At 47.0% G+C, this 24,644-nt stretch overlaps 1 protein-coding gene across 2 annotated transcripts in view; it reads right to left on the minus strand.

Annotated features, from left to right (window-relative positions):
• LOC144178827 (gamma-butyrobetaine dioxygenase-like) overlaps positions 1-24,644 on the minus strand; it is a 64,629-nt gene that overhangs the window by 18,023 nt on the left and 21,962 nt on the right. Inside the window, exon 1 of one of the 2 annotated variants that reach the window (XM_077706957.1) lies at positions 4,526-4,680. The exons of the other annotated variant lie outside the window; for it this stretch is intronic. Coding sequence (XP_077563083.1) covers positions 4,526-4,532 — 7 coding nt within the window. The 5' untranslated portion in view covers positions 4,533-4,680. Of the gene's footprint in view, positions 1-4,525; positions 4,681-24,644 lie in introns of those variants that run through there. 2 annotated transcript variants of the gene reach the window in all.

Here is a 24,644-nt window from a genome sequence, read left to right on the forward strand (position 1 = left end):
ACGAAAATTTGCGATTGGGGATTGGGGGAGGGGGGAGAGGGGAATGCTGAGTGAAGCTTAGTGTCGCTGTCATTTTCTGTTTTATGCACGAATAGTTACACATCACATAACTTTTCCTTTAAGAATGGGTTTAGATTAACGCCATGTATACAACGATAAAGAAGAGGCAAATTCTAACTAAAAATACATAATGTATAGAACAGCCAATTTTCAGTCCATTGCAATAGTGCTAGCAGGTAAGTAGTCTGAGGGGTTTCGTCACTTTTACGCAGCAGGTGTCACTTAACTGCATACTAACGTCAGCACCACATTATATAGGCCCGGTGTTTCGGCCGCCGCATGCCACGTCTAACTTGACCCGTAATTCAATCGAATATATATTCTCATCGAAGGCGTTTAATTCCGACCTAACTTAATGCAAAATGAACCAGCCCACAGGAAACGAACCAAACCACTTATTCAATCAGACCGAATGAGCGGCCTATGCTATATGACATGAGAAGGAAATCATAGGCTCCGGCCAGACTTGTGCCCGTTACAGAAAATAAGTAACCGGTTACAATTACAATCACTTCCTTTAAGATGTAATTTATTAGTGATAAATTACAGCCACAGGAAAGTAGCTGAGCAATTATAGAAATGTAATCAATTTCTCTTGCGTTACTTTCCTTCAAAATTTTATTGCCGTAATACAATAACACAAGTTTTCACAAACTACTATGAAGTACTGTGGCTTGCGTGGTAGAGAGAATGCTGGAGGCATCCGTGAAGGCTGGGAGGCTTGCTGTGGCTTCCGTGATATAGACTTACACGTTGTTAACGTTTAACAGGAGTTGTTTTTCGGAGTTGTCGCCGCTGATTTTTCCACGTTTTCTTGTCAAGAGGCCAGCTGCTATACTGAACACTCCCTGAACGCATGCGCTGGAGGGAAGGGCGGTATTATAACATAGGCACACCTTGCGCGCAAGCTCGTGGTTGCACTGTGCCTAGTTTCCATGTCCTCTATGAAGGATCGCGCTTAGCTGTTGCCGTTGTCGTGAGAGGCGCACTGTCGTGCAGGCGCGCTCTGTGCTGTGTGGACGCTGCCGAGTTGGGTGTAATGGGAGGTGAGCTGCGGCGACATCTGACAGGACGGAAGGTGCCTAAAGAGCTTTCGCATATTTTTCGGGTCGAGAACTACCGTAGATAACTGGTTACAACTTGATTCTAGAAAAAAAAGTAATTAAATTACCGGTAGATATTACAAAAGAATGCAATTGAATTACCCAAAACGTTACCGTTTCAAAAAAACAATCGAATATATTACAAAATTGCAAGAAAATGTAATCGATTACAGTAAAAGCTCATTAATTCGAACTCGAAGGGGAACATAAAATTGTTCGAATTAAGCGGAGTTCCAATTAGCGGGCAGGCGCTACAATGAATGGAAATCGCGCCACAATGCGCGGGCAGCACGCAAAGAAGCCACCTTTAGACTCGTCACTGCGAATTAGGCGCTACTGCACGTTTGTGGCAAGTGATGTCGTGAACAATGTTTCATAAATAGTAATGGCTTGCGCCGGAGCACTGGCGCCGGTGGCGCGGCGCCCCTTGCAGAAGCGAAATAAGCTGTTGCAGGAACGTAGCCCGCGCGCCACGCTGTTGTTTTTCTGTTTCGTTGTTTTGCATCTCCATAAAATTTGGTTTGGCTTGGATCTGAAACATATTTTGATCACTCTGGGCCGACTTCTTGAGCGAGGAGTGATGGAAACCAGGGGATCCCAGTTCGAATTAACCGTTCTGGATACCGACGCGTTCGAATTATGGTGAATTTTCCCCCATTGAAATATGCAGGCGTGAGTTCTAATTAACCGGAAGTTCATATTAACCGAGTTCGAATTAACGAGCTTGTACTGTACTTGTAACGCGTTACGTACAACTCTGGTTCCAGCCAAGCAACTCAAGATGAGCAACCCACCAGGCCAGGCATATTGTCGTTGCAGGAGTGCGCGACAGTGTTGTCAAGCTGCACTCTAGCGCTGCGTTGAAGTGGCCCTAGGCCTAGTCGCACAACTGATGACCATACGGACTCTAATTATGGACCAGAACGTTCAATGGTAATTTTTTAATGACGGAAGGACAAAAAGCATGGCGGGACTTCATTTCATTACGCTAGGTTATGACGTCACTTCTTGGAAGGCCGGCATGTAGGCAATAAGAAACTTCCTCCGCGTTGTAATGATTGATATCGTGAAATACGCGCACTAACATTCAAAACGAAACTAATTAAAATGGGTAGATAATTGAAGCCATCGCAATTAAAAACTGGGAAGGAACTTTACGAGTCTACCATCAGTAATGTCACTTGATAAGTGAATAAACTTTCTCAAACAAATCATACGGCGTCCTTTAGTTGACGTGTTTTCTCTTACAAATTCGTTCCTCACGAGAGCTCCTTGTCCCGTCATCAGCTTTAATAGCCAAGAGCTATTTTCTGCACAGGAGGGCAGGGCACGTGTAAACCGCTACCCCATCATTATCTGCACTATTTCCTTAAATCTCCTCTCCATTTTTCCTGAGTGTACGTCATTAAATCGTCCTTTCATTCGCTCGTATGTCCCTCATTCGTGTTCAAGCTGACGTGATTACTTTGACCATTATTCATGGCTTCACATGGCTCGCTGCTGTGCGCTTCATTCTAGCAACATTGATTCAGTATCTGCTCCAGATATCATTACAAAACAAAAGAAATTAAAGAGGACAATGGAAAAGAACAAAATGCCAACAGCAGAGGGCGAAAATATTTCAAATGTGAACATTCACCTCCATTGCGTTCAGACCTTGCATTTGACGGCATTTTTTAAGCGTCCTAAGCGGCCATCGAACACAGCTCATTAGATCATTCACCTCCGTCTCTGTTTTGAAATGACAACGCTACATTCATTTTTAATTACTGGCACTCTCAGGTGCGCAGAATGCATTTTATAATCGGTTGCAACTCAAGAACGGCACCACCTCATGTAGTGTATCACTCCGCCAAAGCGCCGGACCCATGACGTCAGTGCGCGCGCGTTTTGAAAGGGGTTTGCTATGAATGCGTGATATCGTCTGCCTTGTCTCACGCAGTTTGTTTGTCGTCACTGGAGTCGTTTATAAGCATATTAGTCCAAAAGATCACGGGAACGGCTCACGCCATGTTCAAAATATTCCCAGTAACGCCCTACTTGCGCCGCGCGGAGAAACATTCGGCTACGGTGATAAGGCACAGCGGCAACTTCCGGTGCCGTTCTTAAGTTGTCACCGAGTATAGATAGGTGTTCGAAGCCTCCTGAAGCGCCGTTTCAAGATCTCTGCGTCGCGAAGGCACTTTATTTTATTCACTTTTTTTTTTCTTTTTTGCGATTTGAGCGTAATTCTAAAGAACCCGTTGCCTCGCCACTGTCGTTCCCGCCAGCCAGCGCTTTAAGCACCATTAAGCGGCCGCTATCTTGTGTGCAGCGAAGGAGCTGATAAAGCGTTGTGGAGCTTCCCCAGACGGCGGCCGCAGAGGTCACTTCCTTCATCCTCGACCGCCTCGCTTCCTCCTCCCCTAATCACTCTCGCAACCACCTTTAGAGACGCCGGCATTTGGTTAGCTGAATGAAGGGGTTCGTCCCACCTGTCACATACGCCAATGCATCTACTGGCATTGCAAACATGCCATGCCTCTCAGGTGCTGTTCTGTATACCATTGCTATACCATTCTCTTGAAGTTCACGTGTAGATGGGCTATGAGTTATAGCGTTAAACTTTATATAGCTATAAGCCACAAGTTATAAGTTATAACGTAGAAAACCGCACAGCGTCTACGACATCATTAAAAGACTTCTTTGCGCCCTAAGAAAGTTCATCTTCTGCGGGTTAAAATTGAACTGTGCTCATTTCTAAACTCAAGTGGTGCGTATCGGCCAGCAGACAATTTGTTACGGCTTTCAAAGCTTCATAACTTATCATGTTCGAGAAGGCTGCCCGTGTTTTTCGGTTACTTGGGACCGATATGTATTACAGAAAAGTGAAAAGGATTTACGACGAAACATTTTTAGCTGCATGGTCGCTTTCCATAAATCAAAAATCGGAAATAAATCAGAATCAGAATAGACATGGGCACTCTGCGAACTAGTTTCGGGCTGAAGTTGTACATTTAAATCAATGTGTGTTTTGTTTTTTGTTACCAACAGCCACTTTTTTCAGCACCGGTGGCTAGCGGAAAAAAAATACTGTCAGAACATCCGTTATGTCTGTTATGGGAAAGCAAGAATTCTCAAATACTCTTATGGGGAAGCGAAATAGTTTTATGGGGAAACAAGAAATTCCACGCCTAGGAAATAACACTGCCACAATTGTCGACTAGCAGCTAGAATACAACCATTCTAAATTAAGGCATGCCTTGCCACGTTCCATAACAAAATTTCGCAGCAGGCAACATACCGTAAAATTGTTGAAGACATCAAGCTAAGTTGTAAAATAGTCTGAAGCTATCAGATTAGAAAAAGGAAACACAGCCCACCTTGCATGTTGGATGCCGTGCGCTTTCGAGCAAGACGACTGCCTCAGGAGCTCGGCGTGTTTATCTTCGATGCTCTAGCCGCGCCGCCGCCTGCTTTGAAACTCGGGCGTCCTTGGCCTACGTGACGTCGAAATTGGTTCTCCGCTCCGCCGCAAGGAGCAGAACTGCGCCCGGCGCTTTTTGCGCATTTTTTAACGCCGCTTCCGCAGACGACCGAGCGGGGTCCCTACGAGCGAGGCAGAGTGCGGAACTCGGAGTGCAGCAAGACTTCGCCACTTCGCGTCCAAATCGTCGCTATTAGATTAGTGGGTTTCCACGACGGTATGGCAGCACGTGCCGCGCTACGGAGCGACGGCACGACGCAACCACGATGCACAAAGAGGTCGTGCTCAACAGCACGTAATAACTGCACCAGCTGCCATTGGGGTTAAAACTGTTAGCGCCTCGTTTCAGAATGCAGATTTCTTCTGAGGAGCCCTCCCAGTACCGACTAGTTAGGAACATCAGATTAAAAAAAAAAAAAGAAACGGGTTTCTTTATTTTAATTTTCACACTGCATGCATGCACATAAAAGTGCTGAATATTATTTTTCACACAAATTTCTGTTAAAAACCATGACACAAATACGATTGTTTCTATCTGCCCGTTAGTGTTGTAATTATACAATTATTGGAGACTATATACTCCCTGTTTCAAAAGCGTAAGTTGTAGTTATTACAATGCGCTGCTTAAAAGAGAAGTTAAATTCTATAAGCCGGTATTCGTAAGCTGATAAGCCAGGTCTTCTCTGGCTAAGAGAAAAAAATCACTGCGATGCGATGGTTGGAAAAATAGACAAAGTTTCTTTTCCCGAGCACTATATTTTCGGTTTGGCGATATTCTCTTATAGAAATAATGGCGCTACCAGATTAATTGCTATCAAAATAACCTGCGTAATCAAATGGAATGCTGCGCACTATCTCTTAACAGATTATTAGTGGTCCTCACTGGGCGGCGCTCAAAGATGAGGATTTTTCGCCTCATGAGGATCATGTGGCAACATTTCTCTCCGGTTGATATAAGCGGAGAAAATAATTTCTTGCGCAGAACATGCTGTGATTACCTTTACAACGCAACTTTCACGAAGCAGTGTTCCAACGCGCCACCATGTCCTCCTGTCCGCCGAGAATCCCACCATCATTGTGCCATTTATTATTATCTTCTCTCTCGAGTGCTTCATCGCAATTATCTGTCAAACAAAAGGTCTATTAGTACCACAGAAAAGCGGTAAACAAAACGTCACCCTGACGCATCTTGGCCTGAATGTAATGGGAACAAGAAAAGATGCATGTAAGTAAAAAATCGAAACGCGGGAAAGGAGTGACCAAGCCAGCAAGAGCCAAACTGTTAATGGAACCAAATACAGCGGTTTAAAAACTCCAGTAATGCATGGGATCAAATAAGGCAGTGTTTAAAAAAATAACCCCTCGACCGGCGTCACCCTTTTTTAGCCCGACTGCCAAAAGACCCGTCTCAACAAACATGTCTGCACAATTTGCGCAAAGCTGCCGTGTACGCTCGTTGTTTAATAACCTCGTGTGAAAAATTGCGTACTTCTACTCCATACAGTTCGCGTGTCCGCAGCGTCTCTGCACAGCTGGGTACAATCCCGACGGGTTCAAGCCGTGCTCTTCTCGAATACAGTGATTACGGAAGCGACGAGAAAGGGCGCCGAACGGCTGCGATTGGGACTTGATGTGGTCTCCTTCTGGTAGCTCGTGTGAGGGCAAGAACCATGGACGTAGGATTAGAAGAACAACCAAAACAAACGCTGTCCCAGCGGACTGAGTACGCGACTCCGATCACGTCGGTGGAAGCGGCAACTGCGCAGCCGAGTCCTTGTGCCAACTTTGCGGCGGCGGATGCATTGGCGGGGCTTTTGAAAAACACGGCAGTCAACGGGAGGAAGCGGCTGAACGGATGAGATTCCATGATGTACTGCTGGTACGTTCGATACCTGCGAAGACGAGGGCCTGTGTTTCTTCCTTGTAAGCCTTGCGGCTACGGCTCAGCCAGTCGTCAATTAAAGAATATTACGGCTAATCAAGTCGCGAGCCCTTCGGCAGGAAGCTAAGTATACACCCCAGATGAAAGCGGCTGCACTCGTCCATATTTAAAACCTAGCAATTACTACTGGCAACTTCCCTATACGCATGCAACTCTGATGTAATTGCCACTCACTGAGTAGAAACCACAAACAAAGTTTCGAACTATCAGCCAATTTCAGTTCTTTCGGTGCTCCCAAAAGCCGTGGAAGAGTCGATGTGTGATAAAAAAAGAAATTCGCCCCAAAATTCAATTTAATAAAAAGCGTTCAGTACGACTTCCGTAAGGCCAGGTCGACAGGTCTTTCTTTGCTAAACAAAAAGCACATTACTTAAAAAGCTTTTAGGGAAAATGGAGTTATTTCTCGTGCATGTTGAGATTCTTCAAAGGTCTTCTATCCCCTGAGTCACATCAGGCTGCTAAAAAAGCTGGAGCTGTATGGAACACGGTGCATACTTTTAGAACTTCCCGTCACTTATCTGAAATTACGTAAACAAACCATGTGTGGCGGGTGATTCCCTTCCCTCTTTAAAACGGCTAAACACTGGCGTTCCCCAAGAAACTTTTCTTGGTTGCTTCCCGTTTAACTTTTATATTGACAACATTATTATATTAGCACGAAACCGATATTTGTTATTTACGCTGTCGACAGAGTACTACTGTTCTGAAATTTTAATACTACGACATTTTGCTTCGTAATAAATGATTGCCTTGACAATTGCACTCCTGGAGCAAAATACATTCAATAAAAATAAATATTAACAAAAAGGCAATTTTCTTCTAAACCAAACGAAGACGTGCTGTATAAATGGGGTACCTTCCCAGTAATAACATGCGGTTCATGGCGTTCATTCTCATAACATTCCTTGGAATGCGCACATAATCGCGTTATGACCCGTATACATATTGCAAAGCGACGGGTAATAACGCGACGATTAAAAACGTTTCGATTCTTGTTACCGCATGAAATTAAATTCAATATATAATGTTCTTTTCCTCTGTCATCTCAATTTTTGCGTCCTTATTTGGGAAAAAAAAACCATGACAACGAATTTAAATCGCCTACATGCGCTTTAAAACAAGCCTCTTCGATACATAGCCAATGCAGGTTACCGTGCTCACGCAAAACCCCTCTTCTATTGTTTGAATTTAGCCTATACTCGCCAAATTTATTCATACCATAGGGCCATAATGTACAGACTAATCTTTGACAAAAACCTTCCCTCGCAGACCTGACAATAGGAGTTTGCTATGACAAACTCAAAACACGGAATTTTGACAAATACCTTTTTCGAGCGCATCCTACAGAAAGCAAATGTTTCGCTGTTCTCTTCCAGCGTTATTAAATTATTTGTACAAACAGGGACTTATTAAAATGCACACAGAACAAGACTGCGGCATTTTTTTGTACATGCAGCGTGAAATTTACAAAATATGGTTGAAATTTTTTTACGTGACGATCAGTGCTAGCACTCACGTAGAGGGATAGGGATATATAACCGCATGAACCGAGAGAGAAGAGAGAGCTCTTTTAAGAGGAAAGCCGAGAGGTCTGCCGGCATGTTAACGCCGACATGCTACTCTGTGGGGTACGGAAAGAGGGAATAAAGTTGCAATAGGAAGTAAGGCGGAAGGGAGAGAAGAAAGAAGGAAATAAAATAAGTGAAAAAAAGGAGATAGCGTGTGTGTTGGGGACCGTCAGTGCGACACGTGAAAAGGATATAGACGGTTGCACAGTGCAAGGATGTTCTGGTCCTATAGCACCTCAGCGACGCCGATGGCATTGAGATATTCAAATAATGCGGTTAGCACTTTACGCTGAGACAAGGAAGATGGCTATGGTCCCAGAAGTGCTTTTAAAGTTAGGGAACTGTGGTTGAGGCACTCGATCTTCTGTGCGAGGTTGTTTCTTACTTGACCGTATGTAGGGCACTCCAGTAAAATATGCTCGATGGTTTCTGGTGAACCGCAGTTGTCACAATACGGGTTCGAGGTTCGGCCAAGGCGATACCGGTAGATATTTGTGAGCACGACGTTAATACGTAATCAATAGAGCAAAGTCTGTAGCCGACGTGGAAGTCGCTCCGGTAACCTCAGTGCCTAAGTTGGATCGACATGATGCAGGAATGGGTGCTGGTTTTCCGGGAGAGACCGCAAGGTGCTTTTTTCCATGAAAACAAGCTCTTTTGCTAGTCTCCAGGCATCGTGCTTCGTGAAGAAAATGTTCCTCACGTTCCACAGTCGTAATCCTATCTTGACAGCCTCATCTGTTTTTTCATTGCCTATGATGCCGCAGTGGGTAGGAATCCAATGCAGTATCATGCGGTGCCCGGCGACGCCGACTACATGATTGAGGTAGGAGACATCATGGGATATATGTTCGTGAATGCTGAAGTAGCTGGCACGTCGAAAAGTTTGCAGTGCTGTCTTCGAACCTGTGAAGATTATCCACTGTGCTGGCTGCTGGCGCAGAATCTAGCGAAGAGCTTGTTTGATGGCATGAAGCTCAGCAGATGTAGATGGCGCTGGGCGCTCAAGACGGTATGAGAGTGCTTGGCTGGTTAATGAAATGAAGAGCCCAGGAGAACTGCAGTCAGGCATAGATGAGCCATCAGTAAAAATGTGAGTCATACGAGAGTATTGGCTACTTATATGGACAAGTGTTAATTGAAAGAGGCATATCTGAGGCATACGTTTTTTTTTTTTTTTAAGTGAGTCCAGGTATGTTTAATTTTATGCATAGGGGTGATGAGTCCAAGGCGGGAAATCAGATGGCATGAGTTGTCGTCGTTGAATACGTACAGAGATGTTTATAGTATTTATAGTTTCTGCAAAGCTCGAAATTTTGTTGCATTGTACAATACCTGCCAAGAATTTGGATTTTGCGTTAAGCCTATGCCTCAAGTATATTAGAGGTGTTTCCTGCATTCTAAGAATATCTGAAGGCAAGCAACCAGCCTCTACGACAGTGCCAACACACGATGAGCTTTAGGAAAGCCGAGACAGGTACGCAGACAGTTATTCCTAGCCGCGTTGAGCTGCTTTTTAGATGTGGGCGACAGCCGTTGAGGAACAGGCAGGCTGTAGTGCAGCAAGCCGTCTACATATGCTTTGCAGAGCAGCACCATGAATCTACAGTCGCTGCCCCATCGACTTCCGGCAAGATACCCAATAACTTGTGTCACCGCAGAGATACGAGTACGTAATCGCTTGACTTCGGGCGCCCAGGATAGGTTTCGATCCGCGATGATCCCAAGGTATTTTGGGGTTCGTACGTATTGCAGACAACGACCGCCAAGGATTAGACGGTATTGGCTCATCCGCTTGCGGGTGAACGCCATGGCAACGCTTTTCTCGGAAGAAAGGCTAAGACCCTTGGACGCAAAGTACGCAGACACATTGCTCAAAGCTTTCTGTAGTGGCTGATGCGTTGTACGACGTGACTGCCGCACATCAAATGCAGATTTCATCCGCATAAAGTGTGACATTGACGCCGGGAGGGAAGGGAGCGACCGCTCTAGGTGGATAAGCATAAGGTTGAATAACCGAGGACTAAGGACGGCTCCTTGAGGCACTCCTTTCAAAAAATTGGCCGCGTATCTGCTCCTTTCGTTGCAAATGTCGTCAAAAGAAGATAGTCTTTGTAGACATTTGCCAAGGAAACGCCCCCCTTCGCTTTCCCGCTCACCTCTCATGCTGTTCCTGTTCCGTCGCGCTCATCCCAAGGTAAGCACACTAAAGGTTTGCTCAAGGCGATTTGAATTTACCGCGTTCCACTGCTACAGGCGGGGTTCCTCGATGCCAGCGCTGCAGTACGGCGGAGACTCGCGTGAATCGAGGCGGCCGACTTCAAGGTTTATTGAACCGCGTTGCCGGGCGCCACGTGCGTTCCAATCAGAACGTGAAACCTAACTAGTGGAACCTTTCTTTGCTGTTGCCGCGTGATTTCTCATGTGCCGCCAGGAGGTGGCACGGGCAACAGCAGGCGGTACGCGTTGTTCTGCAGTAGATGTAGAATATCATTTGCTATCGAAAAACCAAGCATTCATGAATTTTTTAATAAAGGAACACTGTAAATATCCCTTGTGTACTAATTTCCTGTCTCATATTTGCGTAATGTCTTGTTCTTGTTGAACAAAGTTGACATGTATGAACATATAAACCGGGCTTAGACGTTTACATTTGACTGTGAGTATATAAGACTATTGCACAGTAAGCATTTTAGATGCAGAGCATCTGATTCACTCGCCTTGTCCCTCCGGCGTCGTCGTCGTTGTCGTCGGCGTTATCCACCCCTCCCCCATTACCCTCGCCACGCCAGCTGCGCTCTCCGCCGCTCACCCCCTCTCCTCTCCGATAGCGAACACGCTCTCGCGAGGGGCATTAGATTGGATTGGATTCGATTGGATTGGATTGTTACTTTGGCCGGGTGGTTAAAGTGAGTTACAGACAGACAGACATACCGACAGACCAAAATTTTTGGGTTTAAGTAGCCCAAGAAACACTATCGTCTTTAAAAATAGAATAATTGCATAATGCCAAGTCATAACAAGGGAACCTTCCTCCTGCATATATAAAGAACACGAAAGAAATATATAACTGAGGACTTGTTTCAGCACCAATCACAAGAAAAAGGAGATTGATCTGGATAACTTCAGAGCGCACCTGAACAATGCTAGAATTACGCGAATCAGAATTGAATTTGATTTTCTAGTGCCTTGACAATAGCAGTTTGCGTGCATTGGATTTGGACGGAAAGGACTTCACAACCTGCAACATGGTTACGAAATAAACTCAATTCAATTCAACCCTGCTATATAGACATTACAGCGGTTTCAGCAAGAACAGTGAATTCGTCTGCATTTGTTTTTTATGTAATGGTGTCATTAAATGAATCCCAATCTCAGCAATGTCATCCAATGAATCCCAAAGAAAAGGAACATGTCATTATTACGTATTCTGCAACTGTCTGCGCATGTTATGGGGTGTAGGACGGATTTTATTGGTTCGAATGTATCACAATTTATTTGTAACGCATTGTGATAAACTGGATACAAGAACTTCAAACGGTTCACTTTAGCACGCTTTTCCAGTTAACTTAATAATACCAACACGCTGCAACGTTTTATTCGGGAAGTCAGCACGCCTGTACCCGTCAAAGATAAAACGCAGGGCCTTGATTTGATTGATTACGAGGTTTAACGCGCCGACGCTACACCGGCGATGAGGCCCGTCGTAGTGGAGGGCTCCGGATTAATTTTGACCAGCTGGGGATGTTTAACGCGTGCCGAAATATCCAACACACGGGGGGTTTCGCTCTTTGCTTCCATCAGAAAGGCGGCCGCCGTGGCTGGGAATCAAACCCGAGTCTTTGGGCTCAGCAGCACAACGTCTTAGCCACTGAGCCACCGCGGCGGGTGCACAGCCTTACGTCTCACGCTTTCCAATAAATAAATGTACGCCTTTGGAGCAGGGAACCCGCTGCACTCGCGTACTGCAGAACAGGGTGTATTAATGTGGTGTAAGCGAGAAGCTTTGTTTCGTACGTTGCTCAGTGGCTAAGGCGTTGTGCTGCTGAGCACGAGGACGCGGGTTCGATTCCCGGCTGCGGCGGCCGCTTTTCTGATGGAGGCGGAAAGCAAAAACGATATTTCGGCGCACGTTAAAGATCCCCAGGTGGTCAAAATTAATCCGGAGCCCTCCACTACGGCGCGCCCATTGTCTGCGTTGCAACGGCGCGTTACACCCAACAATCAAGCAATCAATCAGTGTCGCAGAATTATGACCCATACCAATGGTACACCACCAGTTCTCATAACGACATTTCAAGGTATTTTCATGATTTTTCAGGCATAGTTGTAACCTGAATATATAGATTTTATTTCGATATTTTTAATAATTGAATCGGACGTCAGAAAAATAATGGTAAAAGTAACTTCAACGCTTTTGACGTGTAAATGTCATTACAATAAATTAGATAAATTAAATTCTGATACGTATTAGGCGTAACCGTTGTTACAACAAATTTCTCGAAAAATACGCGCGCCTTTTTGTAATATAAATACAAAAAACACAGGTATGCGTGCCTACTAGATTAAGGGTCAAATATTACTGCAGGTCGACGACTTTCGTACAAAGCATAAATGCTGCCCGAATTTCGTTCTCCTTGTACATGGAAGTTTGAGCTTGTTACATTTTTGCTAAATGTCTTCACTCGAAGCACTTTTAACGCTGTCTTTGTTCTCCCTGCGCTCACCGTGCCCTCATCTTCACTCTACTGAATAACCCTGATGCATCCATACAATACGGGAGCACCAAACTGTAGGGGAACAGATTAATTGTGAAGCATTGGGGGGTAAGGTGGTACAGATGTGTCTTGTGTCCCCGTCTGGTTTCAACTCTGTACAAATGAACCTTCAGTAACTAGACCAACTGTCCGTCCTAATTTGCAAGTTTACTCTAAAACAGGCGGTTCTGCAGATGGCCGTTCAGACGTTCTTTTGTGCATGTGGCTTCGCCATAGTTCGTGCTGCAGCGTCTTCTGTAAGTTGCAGGTAACACACGTACGCACACCTTGACATCCGTAGATGAAAGGGTACTTTTTCGTAGTGATACATCTGGCTAGTGTCAATAAAATTGTTTTCCAAAGGTACGTGCAGCAGTTCACACACTAATCCATATGTAGGCCATCTCGAATCGGGGTCAAAGCCCGCTTACGCGTCGAATAGAGGTCACGATGCATCGTGTGTGCTCGGAAAGAAGGCCGGCGGTTGAGCCAGGTTAAAACGCGGAAGAGGGTTTGTGCAAGAATAATTTCCTCAAGTAGGAGCGCTTTATTTGCTTCCCGCCACTGTGACTCAGGTGCCCGGATCAGGTTCTGCGATGTGTGCTGAACACAAGGTCACGCGTTCTATGTACAATCATGGCGATAGTTTTACTAATTAAGACAAAAAACAAAAATGCGCGTGCGTAGTGAAGCCTCATCACGTTAACTGTCACGGGTTTACATAAGGCTTCCAGGCCCTTAAATATGGTGTTTTTATTGTCAATCCGCCTGAAAGTACCTCGATAGTTTACCTAAGTCTGACTAAAAACCATGTTACAGACGATACTAGAGTTTTAAAGAAAATATATGCCATGTTTCTCTATACATTATCTACTGACATCGCGCCAATTAAAGCTATCCGTAGCCACATGGCACTAGAATAGGTGCGGAAAAATCTTCAGTCTTTGTTGGAGGTATAATGGTGATATCATAGGAATATTCTGTGTTGTTCATGTGGTAGAGGGAGAGAGAGAGAGAGAGGAGAGAGAGAGAGGAGAGAGAGAGAGAGAGGAGAGAGGAGAGAAAGAGAGAGAGATAGCTCTTTATTAGAAGAAAGCTGCAGGCATGTATTCGCCTACATGCTACTCTGCGGGGATGGGGTGAAGGGACTAAAGGCCCTAAAGGAAGCAGGGCGAAAGAGAGGGGAAAAAAGAAAGAGGTAAAAAATAATATAACATGGAGTGTTCCGTGGGTCACGTAAAAGTCCAGGTGGTCTCACAGGATGACGACGCATAATTCTACATTGTCTCTGCGACCGCCGATGTCGTGTAAATAATCAAACAGTGCATCTAACACTTTTCGCTGGGATTATGGAGATGACCATGGTCCAAGAAGACCTTTCAATGATAAAAGTTCATGAGATATATTATTTCCAAGAATGCATGCCTGCCATGGACACGCTACAGTGGTGTATGTGTGTGCGTTCCGGGGCTTTAAAAGCGCGATAGTATTACAAAGCTCATCTCTGTGAAACCGGCGCGCTCGCCAGCGGTTCTTCCTGCCATGCACGAAACTATAGATCCTTCACACTAAAGCGGCAACGCCAACAGCCGCAGTTGCGTCATCTTAACTAAGCAAGACCCGTTACGTAAGCGTCAATCGAATCTGGGGGCGCGTGGGCCCGGCCAGGAAAATCACTTAGCCACTACCCTACACCGACGCCACGCAGAACACGTCGTCCGAGGTACAGCCCTTGTCAAAATTTTCTAGGCCATGCCGAAAGTGTACAGGCCACGAAAAATTCAGGGCAGAAGTTTACGTTTTGAGCGACGCTGAAAGGTTTTATGCCGGGAACCTACAGAAAACGTCTTTCTTTCTTGCTGTCATCAAATAGTTTTGTCAAAGTGAAAGGCTAAACTTATTCTTTGAATTTTTTGTGGTCTAGAAGGCCCAGAAAGTTTTGACAAGCACTGTAGATTGATTGATTGCAGGGGTTAACGCGCCGACGCAACGCAGGCGATGAGGCGCGCCGTAGTGGAGGGCTCCGGTTAATTTTGACCACCTGGGGATCTTTAACGTGCCCCGAAGTCTCGTACACACGGGCGTTTTTGCTTTTTGCCTCCATCAGAAAAGCGGCCGCCGCGGCCGGGAATCGAACCCGCGACCTCGTGCTCAGCAGCGCAACGCCTTCGCCACTGAGCCACCGCGGCGGGTGACAAGCCAAGCACTGTACCTTAAATATGGACGAACGGGTGTCGAGAGGAGCACGCGCCCCTCGTGGCTCCTTACGCATGCCTCAAAAATTACTAGTTTCAATATGAAATGGAAACATAGTTCAGTGCACGTGGTTGTGCAATCACCTTGCGGTCGATTCACAGCATTGTGCAAGCTAGCCTAAGGCTCGAAGTTTGGACCTAAGGAATGCAAACGCGTCGTATTATAAGAATCGCGGTCTAACGTGTGCGACGCGACGTTCCCCCCCGGTCTGTCCGTGATGACCTGGAATTCGTATCATCTGTGACCCTTCAGGCGGATGATTTTCTACCCGCCGCGATGGCTCAGTGGCTAAGGCCTTGTGCTGCTGAGCACGAGGACGCGGGTTCGATTCCCGGCCGCGGCCGCCACTTTTCTGGTGGAGATGAAAAGCAAAAACGCCCTTGAGTTCGAAATTTCCGCGCACGTTAAAGATTCTGAGGTGGTCAAAGTTAATCCGGAGCCCTCCACTACGGCGCGCCTCATTGCCTGCGTTGCGTCGGCACGTTAAAGGGACCCTGCACAACATTTTTCAACGGTTTTTTGAAATCCTAAATGCTTGCAGAACTTAGTCACCCAGCACATTCAGTACTTAGATTAGCGGGTGGCAAAGTACCTCAGCCAAAAATTACTGCTCTGATACCATCAGACAACTTGAAAACTCGCTCAAAAAATTTTTCTCTCTTTTCCGGTCTTGAAATTCTTGGACGGCTCAAATTCCGTCACTAAGGCCATGTAGCGGCTGTTCGCCGGTTTTCCTTCAGTTGCAGCAATGAACGCTATTCGATAGCAACTTTAAAAATAAAACCACAAAAACAAAGCAGAAACGGAAGGCGTGTATGGTGCGACGAGCAAATCACGCAGTGCCTCTCCGTGCTGGCGATAACTATAGCTTTCGCAGTGGTTCCAGACGCGAAGGAAAGAGGGAAAACGCTTATCGAAAGTGTTGCAGGGTCCCTTTAAACCCAACAATCAATCAATCAAAATCGAATGATTCGCAATTATGCGAACGGCGTGGCGGCATACCCCGCTTCTTATAACAGTTCGGCAAGCCTCTTGACAAACGGTCATTATTATTGCGCGAGGATTGACAGAGATGGCCAGTGCGATGGCTACCTCATGCGCGTAAGTCGGATCAGTGGTTTTGATGGGTACCATACGGAGTTACCGATGGACGAGTAGGCTGCTGCTGTGGTCTTTTTTTGTTCATAAGGCAACTTTATTGAGTATTTCTGGGAATTCTTAAAGCAAATATTTGTACCGATAGCGAAAGGCTAGCACCCTGTCCATTACAGAAATGCATTATTTGATTGCAAAACACCATTGTTGGGGCCCTTACCGTCCACGTAGATCGTAGCAGGGTGGGAGCCCCACGTTTTGAGTAGGTGTTGGGCTCGAAGTGTTCTGCGTACATGATCGTGTTCCGGATGCGTATGTCTGAGGAGAGGAAAGACGTGACTACGTTCTCTTATTTCCCGGGGGATGACGAACCGATCTTTCACCGTGGTTTTGGGGAACCAGTCCTTTTAAGATGGCTATGCCTGTCTCCGTCCTCCTGAGGCGCACTTGTTGAGCGATTGTCTGTGGATCTGCGAGCTCTGTCGTGGTGTTGTGGACTCCCAGAACCATGAGGTGCTCGTTGGAAGAAGACACTACAGGTAGGCCCAGGGATAGTTTGGTGCATTTACGGAGAGCCCGGCCCAGTCTCTCCTGTTCTTTGGCTTTGAGGTTTAGAAAAATAACAATGCACGAGCACCTACAGACAACAAAGGCTTGTACCAGTTTAGTGGTTTTGGTCCTCTTCATTCCGTGACTCTTTATTCCGGGCATTCACCCTTGCTAGTTGCCGCGGGAGCACGGGAGCCAGCCGATCGCCTTCACCTCCTTGCGTTGCGCACCAACTACGGAGAAATACTGCTCGAACAAAGGCTTGGCAGGAGGAGATTTCCGGCCCCTCACCCCTTGCTCACAAGAATGGAAGAGAATTACTCCGACAGCTCCACACGAACACACTTCCAGTTACAGCAACCATTCTCAAGTATTCCCCGCACTTCTACCCGACGCCATAATGCCCGCACTGCGATCACACGGCAGATTTATTCCGCGCGATGTGCTACTGCCCAAAAAATCCCAATATGAAGAACAGAACGCCAAACAACAGATCCACGATACAATGTGAGGCCACCCTGCTCGACCTGCATCCAGAAATGGCTCGCGAACCGGGCAGCGAGAGCAACACTGCGGCCAGGCGAAGCCGCGGACTAGAGGGCCTGATAAAAATAAAGCTTTTCTCTCTCTCTCTCTCTCTCTCTCTCTCTCTCTCTCTCTCTCTCTCTCTCTCTCTCTCTCTCTCTCTCTCTCTCTCTCTCTCTCTCTCTCTCTCTCTCTCTCTCTCTCTCTCTCTCTCTCTCTCTCTCTCTCTCTCTCTCTCTCCTCTCTCTCTCTCTCTCTCTCTCTTATGGTAAAAGCCGCGCCAATGTAACTGAAAGAGTTCCAGTTATAATAAACTACTGATAGTTGTTTGATTCTCAGTTGTTTACAAGCTGTTTGCCAAAGTTACAGTTATCCGCATAGGTGACAGCCTGGATTTCCAACAACCGAGACAGCAGGCTGGGTTTAGGAAAGGGTCCTCAACCGGTGGACAATTACAGTAACAGAGTCGATACTACGAGATGGCTCTAGAAGAATAAGGGGAAGGCCAATAACACGGCGGGGGGATGAAATAGGGAAATTCGGTGGCCAACAGTGGACTCTAGCAGCGCAGGGCAGGAGTGGTTGGAAGTAAATGGGAGAGGCCTTCGCCCTGCAGTGGACCTGAGCAGGCTGCTGCTGGTTGATGATGAGCTGTGCCTGTAAGGGAAAGAGAGAGACCCTTCGGTGTATAGAGCTGAGGTGCAGTTGTCAGCTTTGTGCAAGAGCGTCTGTTTTTTGCAGGTGTGGCAATAGCCGCGGCCTGGCTCCTCCGGTGGCCGCTTAATTTCAGCCGTATACAGTAGCGCCTGCCACACAAGATCTCAAGACACCATGCGAATGTGGAAACACGTATGTTCTTTTTCTTTTTTTACGAAGAGGGGCACAAAGGAGCCATGTTACGCTTTGGCGACGTTTTGTGTCTAGGGGAGGGGGTAAATGTTACGGGGACTGTGCAAAACAAAGCCGACAATAGGCGCTTTTGAGACTAACAAAACTCAGGTTACTGCTCCTGAAGGGTCACCCGGGCCGAAGAAAGTGCCCAGGCTCGAACCATAGACACTCATTAAGGGATTGGCCGATACTCAAAGCGCCGATTCATTGGGGCAAAGATCTTGAGGAAGGGTCATCTGCCATCAAGAAGAAAACACTGTCCCTCCATGGCCGATACCCACGCACGCGCGCATGACGCCCCACACGAGGGATTTGTATGGAAAGTGTAGAAGCTGCGCATCAGGCGTTAGGAATGCCGGATGGCTTGCTTGTTTAGCCTAGTGTCACCAGATACGGTGTACGAGTACCGCCACTGAGGCATGCGAGTCAGCAATGGTGGCCATTTTGGTGTTTATCAGTGTGGCGAGAACAACACTGCCGAAGATGCAGCAAGACGGCATCTTCTGAAGCACTCCTGCTGCTGAAATGCAGCTACAGGCGTTATCTTTGATTCGCGTTCGGAACGACGTCGCGCGCAGCCACGAAGAAGGCAGGACAAGCTAGGTGTGCCACAGTCGACTGACTGAAAACACATAAACAACAAAATGGCGGCGCCCATGAAACTTCGCAGTGTAAACAAATGTCACGTAATGCGAAGTGACCAATGACCATGGCGGCGGCACGGAACAATAGGAGAAAAGAGTGCCGATACTCTGTAACCTTATCTAGTGACACTAGTTTAGCCCATGCATTCACCGCAACAGCAAGAGGCAAGCGTGTACGGCCTGCAGTTTGGTATCCGGTATTAGCGGTCGGAGAAATCTTGAAAACCGCGTTTGTTCCACTAAAGTTGCGTTCGTGTGTGCCCGTGTGGTTGTGAGCGCGCGCGTGTATATTAGCGAGACCGAGGAAGACAACATAAAACGCAAATTCTCTTTAAATGTTTAAGATTTTTTGGTGTATCAGCAAAAGACAGCTGACAAATTGACCCAGAGCTGAGGGTATATATATGAACAAGGAGCATGCAATAGATTCCCGATAACGCGAACACGTAGAATCCGGAATATGTAATCGCCCCCCAGAAGTGCGCCTCTCGCAAGTATTTAATTGCACTGTAATGGATGAAGCAAGCCGAATATAATGATTGTTTGGTTAGTTTCCCTCACGCGACTTCGGGATAACACGTAACACTACGCGTACCACAGGCACAACGACGACTTCTGCGTCGCAAGGCAGTCCTTGTCTCCCTTTATCGGCGCGTGCGTGATGGGCGTAAAGGGATTCCGTCACAGCTTTCATCAGCGAACGCTACTAGATTCCTGAGCAAACAGCCTTCGCTCACTATTGTTTGATTACCTAGGTCGCGAACGCGCCCGTATGTATCAGTCAGCTGCACCAGCCACCGCCACAAGTCGCTATCTGATAACGTTGAAGTGGGTGCCCCCCGCCTTATCCAAAATGAGGACGGTATGCGAACGGGCATCCTCCGAAACGCTTGATAACTCACGTCATCGCTATGTGTACTTCAAAAATCGTTTTGTGACACGCCGCTGAACCAGCTTGCGTAAATAATTGTTCTCAAACTTACCTACAAAACCCACAAACTCATCCTAGGCCTACGTCCCTCCCCGTCCACGCGCAATTAGGTTACTACAACGAGGAGTACAGTATACTGAGTACAGAATACGCATCTTATCACCACTCACAAAACCACCCTCGTCAAGCTAGCACCCGCCGGTGGAGGCATCCACAAACTCCTCTGATATCCAGTACCACCCAAACAAGACCAGCCACAGCACGTCCGTCTCCACTTCCGCCAGCATATTCATGTAGTACCCATCCCACGAAACATGCACCCCTCTTACAAAAGAGCCCGCCGCAAAGCCCGGGTTGACGCAGCCATCCCCACGATGCGATACACGTACGCCGCCCGCCACCCCTACAAGCCCGCCCACGTAAACATGGTGATCGACCCCAACGGCGACGAACTCATAACCGCCACGACATGCGCATCCTCTACAGGCGCTGCTGAGGAAATTACCACCGACTTAGCAGTCAAACCAAGTACTGAATGTGTCACTACAATCACGGATTCGCAAGTCACAAGTCCCGACTACCTGCTCGGTCGCCTATCACCCTTCGACCTAAAAAATCTCGTGAACACCCCGCAGCTTCCTGAAGGAGAAGGAGAAGGAGAATGGATGTATGTTATCGATCTAAACGACGTGGTGACTGGAACCATTTCTCCTCCATGGGGGTGAAGTACGTCAGTTCAGGTACCTCAGGGACCTTCCCGAGCTCGTCTCCCACTGCTCAATTGGGAAGGGGGGGGGGGGGGGGGAGGAGGTTCAAAGGGAGGAATTGGGTGTTTCTGGATTATTTCGTTATGTGAAGCCAGGTAGCCGGCGTTGGCAAAAAGGCCCATCTAATTCGGAAGCGTGTTTAGACGTTAAGGCGTAGGAGCACGTTTAGGCGTGTGCTGTGTGAGAGAGAGTTGTTTTATGTGGCGTAAAGTGGTCTTTTCTTTGCTGGTGAGATTTGAGTGAGGGATCGATGTCCTTTTCAAGAAATTGCCGGGGTATCGGGCATGTGCCTGAGTCGCCTCATTTCTTTCCAAGGACTCGTTCTGAGGGGTCCGGACGATGCGAATCACTGAGATATACTAAAAAGCCTTGAATATGCGGACTGCGGATTGCGCCTGAAGGAGATGGTGGCGGGTGGTACGGGAGACGGGGATATTTATTACGTATTTGGCGCCTATGGCTATAGCTGTATTTGTGGCTGCTGTGATATCCGAAGTGGACAGAGTGAGGGACGTGCGAGTAGTAAAGAAAGCACAGTTTATGCAAGCTGTTACGTTTTAATACCTCGAGTTCACATTCTCAAGCAGCTTCTGCCCACTCATAAAATTCCGTACATAAAGTTTTTCTCGCGGATACCATGCATAGCCTTCTCCGAAAAGATCCTGCCTGGAAACAGGATAACACCCGGAAAGGTGAAACGAACTCCGATTGTAGTCCAGCCAACGGAACAACGTAAGTATCGGTACAACATAAATCCTGCACTAACCTAGCCTTGACCAGTCAGGCGTTTATAAGAACAAAGTTCAGATTTTTTTTTTACATAAGTGTGGGCGAGTACACCTCTACTTCCAAAAAACGAGCTAATTTACTCAATTCATCACTAAAAATGCATCTACTTTGCGCCCAACTATTTTATATTTCACCACAATTTAACCAAGACACCGCCGTAGCAGTGGGCAGCCCCTAATAGTAGTCTTTTGTTTTTCTTTCGTGGACAAATATCCTTATCGTGCACTTGAAAATTCGCTTGCGTGACCTATTTTCCCCTTGAAGTCAAGCACAAGGTTCAATAACAGAGTCTTATCACATTTGCGAGGGACCCGAGTGACGCCCCAAGGAAAGCGTCATGAACACCGCCCCTAAGATTGAGCGATTGACTTCCTGGAATTCAAGCAGCGCTGATTCAGCGGGTTGATAGCACGTATACCACGTACGACAAGCCTTTTGCCGCCAGCTGTCGACGCAGTATATATCACTCGAGTGCATCAAGGGTTGCCGGCTACCTCTTTATCGTGCAAAGCGGAAACATTGTCACACCTTGACTTTTCATTTTCAGTTTTAAGGCGGTGAGAGAGCCTGTCTGTGCCGTACTGCATTTCTCAGTTCGTCCTGATGCACACACAGCGTCTGGTCGAGGAGAAATGAAGACGGTTTTCTTACGCCTGTTTTCATTTTTGCCATAATTTTAATGGTTAAATTCAGACCTCATCAGGACTTAACGGAAGACGTGAGTTCAGGCCACGTAGCTTACGATTAGCTTAAGCAAAGGGAAATGGCTCAGCATAGATTGGAATGAAAGTACACTGCTGTTCTGCATAATCGTCTCCATTAGATAGACGCATGCAGTGGCCACGGGTGTTCTATCGCAAGCCAGCGAAAAAAGTAGTAGTAATAACCCATTCTTCGGGGAGAATTTACGGGAACTCCGAGAGCGACATGCTTTACGAGCGATGCGTGTAGGCAGAAGGAAGACTTCAAAGAAGCGCAATGACACAAGCAAGCAAGAATTGAAAAAAAAAAAAAAAAGAAATACAAAAAAGATGGCGGATCCCATGCACAAGCGGCAGTCCGCGGAAAGCGAAGCAGTGGCGAGTGCGTCGAAAAATAAGAGACGCAAATAGAAACATTCACCGTCTCAATTACTCCGACGACCACGCAATAAATCGCACCACCAGTTTCTCACGTGGGCAGTGATGAATGCTAAGAAGAGGCACGTCGTGGACATCTTCCATGAGGACTGGCAACCACCAATTTGCCCCTTTCCGACAATCGACGTTCAAGTCTTCGGTAAAAACAAACGCTGTCGCCTTTCCTTGGATGCTGTGATTACGAATCACAGGTCCTGGTGCGTACTCAATGTAGCGCAGGGCGAGAAAATCTTTAATTTGCATTTGCGTGGCTGCCGGACCGATGTAAATGGCGGCTAAAGCGATGTCTACACCCGTAGTTCAAGTGTCCACGCTTAGCTCACATTGTCAGAAGTAGTCAGCTTTGCCCGGCAGGAACAACTTAACCGGGCCGCATGCGAGATGCATGGCAGTATACTATAGAGAAGTTAAGAACGACAATAACTAATGCAGTACATCAAGCCGCTGAAGTGAAGGCCTCGGATGTCAGCGCGGGCGCGCGTTCTGAAGCGATATTTCGCTTAATGCGCAATATCGCCTGCTTTTCCTCACGTAGTTTGTCGTCACTGCAGTAATTTATAAGCAGGTTAAGTCTGAAAAATCACTGAAACGACTCTCGTCATATACACGAGACTCGTGGTGAGGCGCGCTTTGTGCCGCGCAGAGGTACGGCATGCTGCGGTGATGCACAGTTGCAGCCCCCGTTGTCGTTCTTAAGTTTTACCGGTGTCTTTGAAACGCTGCCGTACCGGCGACTAGAAGCGCGGGTCGCGGAGGAGAGCGCCATTTGTTGGTGTTGTAAGAAACCCGCATCGTAGCAATATTAGGGCAACAGGAGCATCAGCGCCCATAAATAGCCAGAAACACAGAAAATGGTTCCCTTCGCTCCTATCGTCGTGGACGGATGGGCAGATGGACATATGCATGGATACATGGATGGATGCAAGGATGGATGCATGGACGGACGGACGCACGGACGAATGGATGGATGGACGAATGGATGGATGGATGGATGGACGAATGGATGGATGGATGGACGGATGGATGGATGGATGGATGGATGGATGGATGGATGGATGGATGGATGGATGGATGGATGGATGGATGGATGGATGGATGGATGGATGGATGGATGGATGGATGGATGGATGGATGGATGGATGGATGGGTCCTTTGATATATTCCTATAGAGAAAAATTGCCAGAAGTTGATTATCCCGACAGCAGCAGGTGGCGTAGAGGCAGAACATCCGCCTCGCGTGCAGAAGGACCGCGGTTCGAATCCCGGTGCCCAACAATTCCCACCGGATTGAAAAAAAATCCGTGTATTGATGTAATTGCGGAATGAGGGTTGGGGTGCGGCCTGACCACAGCGACCATTGCCGGTAACGCACTCCCTCACCAGAGCAGGGCTGGCCACCCTGGTGTAGTAACGGCCACAACCTCCCATGAATACGCCAATTAACCCATGGCCCTCAGTCTCCAGTGGCTGCGAAGCAATTGACCATGTCAGCGGTCAGACCTGTGACACAGTAGAGGCTGCTAAGAATCACTAGAGCCGGAGATGCCACAACTGGAATCTGAACCTGCAACGTCTAACACGAGAACCTTATCTAGAGAAGCGAGTCTAGAGGTGTTGCTCGAGAAATTAAAAGACATTAAATGGGATGTCATAGGCCTTAGTGAGGTTAGGAAGACAAGGTAAGCCCTTGCGGTGCTGAAGAATGGACACGTGCTATGTTACGGTAGCCTAGTGGACAGAAGAGAACTGGAAGTGGGATTTCTAGTCAATGAAATCATAGCTGGCAACATAGTAGAACACTATAGCATTAACGAAAGGGTAGCAGGTCTTGTAATTAGGCTCAGTAAGAGGTACAAAACTCAAGGTGGTACAGGGCTACGCGCCCACATCCAGCCATGATGACCGACTAGTTGAACGCTTCTATGAAGATGTGGAATCGGCAATGGCTAAAGTAAAACCACGGTATACCGTAGTTATGGGAGACTTCGATGCTAAAGTAGGCAAGAATCAGGCTGGAGACAAGGCAGTTGGGAAATATGGTCTGGGCTGTAAGCAGGGAGGACCTACTAGTCGAGTTCACCGAACGGAATAACCTACGCATCATGAATACCTTCTTGTGCAAACGGGAGAGCCAGAAATGGACGTGGAGGAGACCGAATGAG

The sequence above is a fragment of the Haemaphysalis longicornis genome, unplaced genomic scaffold (genome assembly GCF_048455015.1).
Source record: "Haemaphysalis longicornis isolate Haplotype H1 unplaced genomic scaffold, Haemaphysalis longicornis Haplotype H1 scaffold_4, whole genome shotgun sequence".
In the NCBI taxonomy this organism is placed as follows: Eukaryota; Metazoa; Arthropoda; class Arachnida; order Ixodida; family Ixodidae; genus Haemaphysalis; species Haemaphysalis longicornis.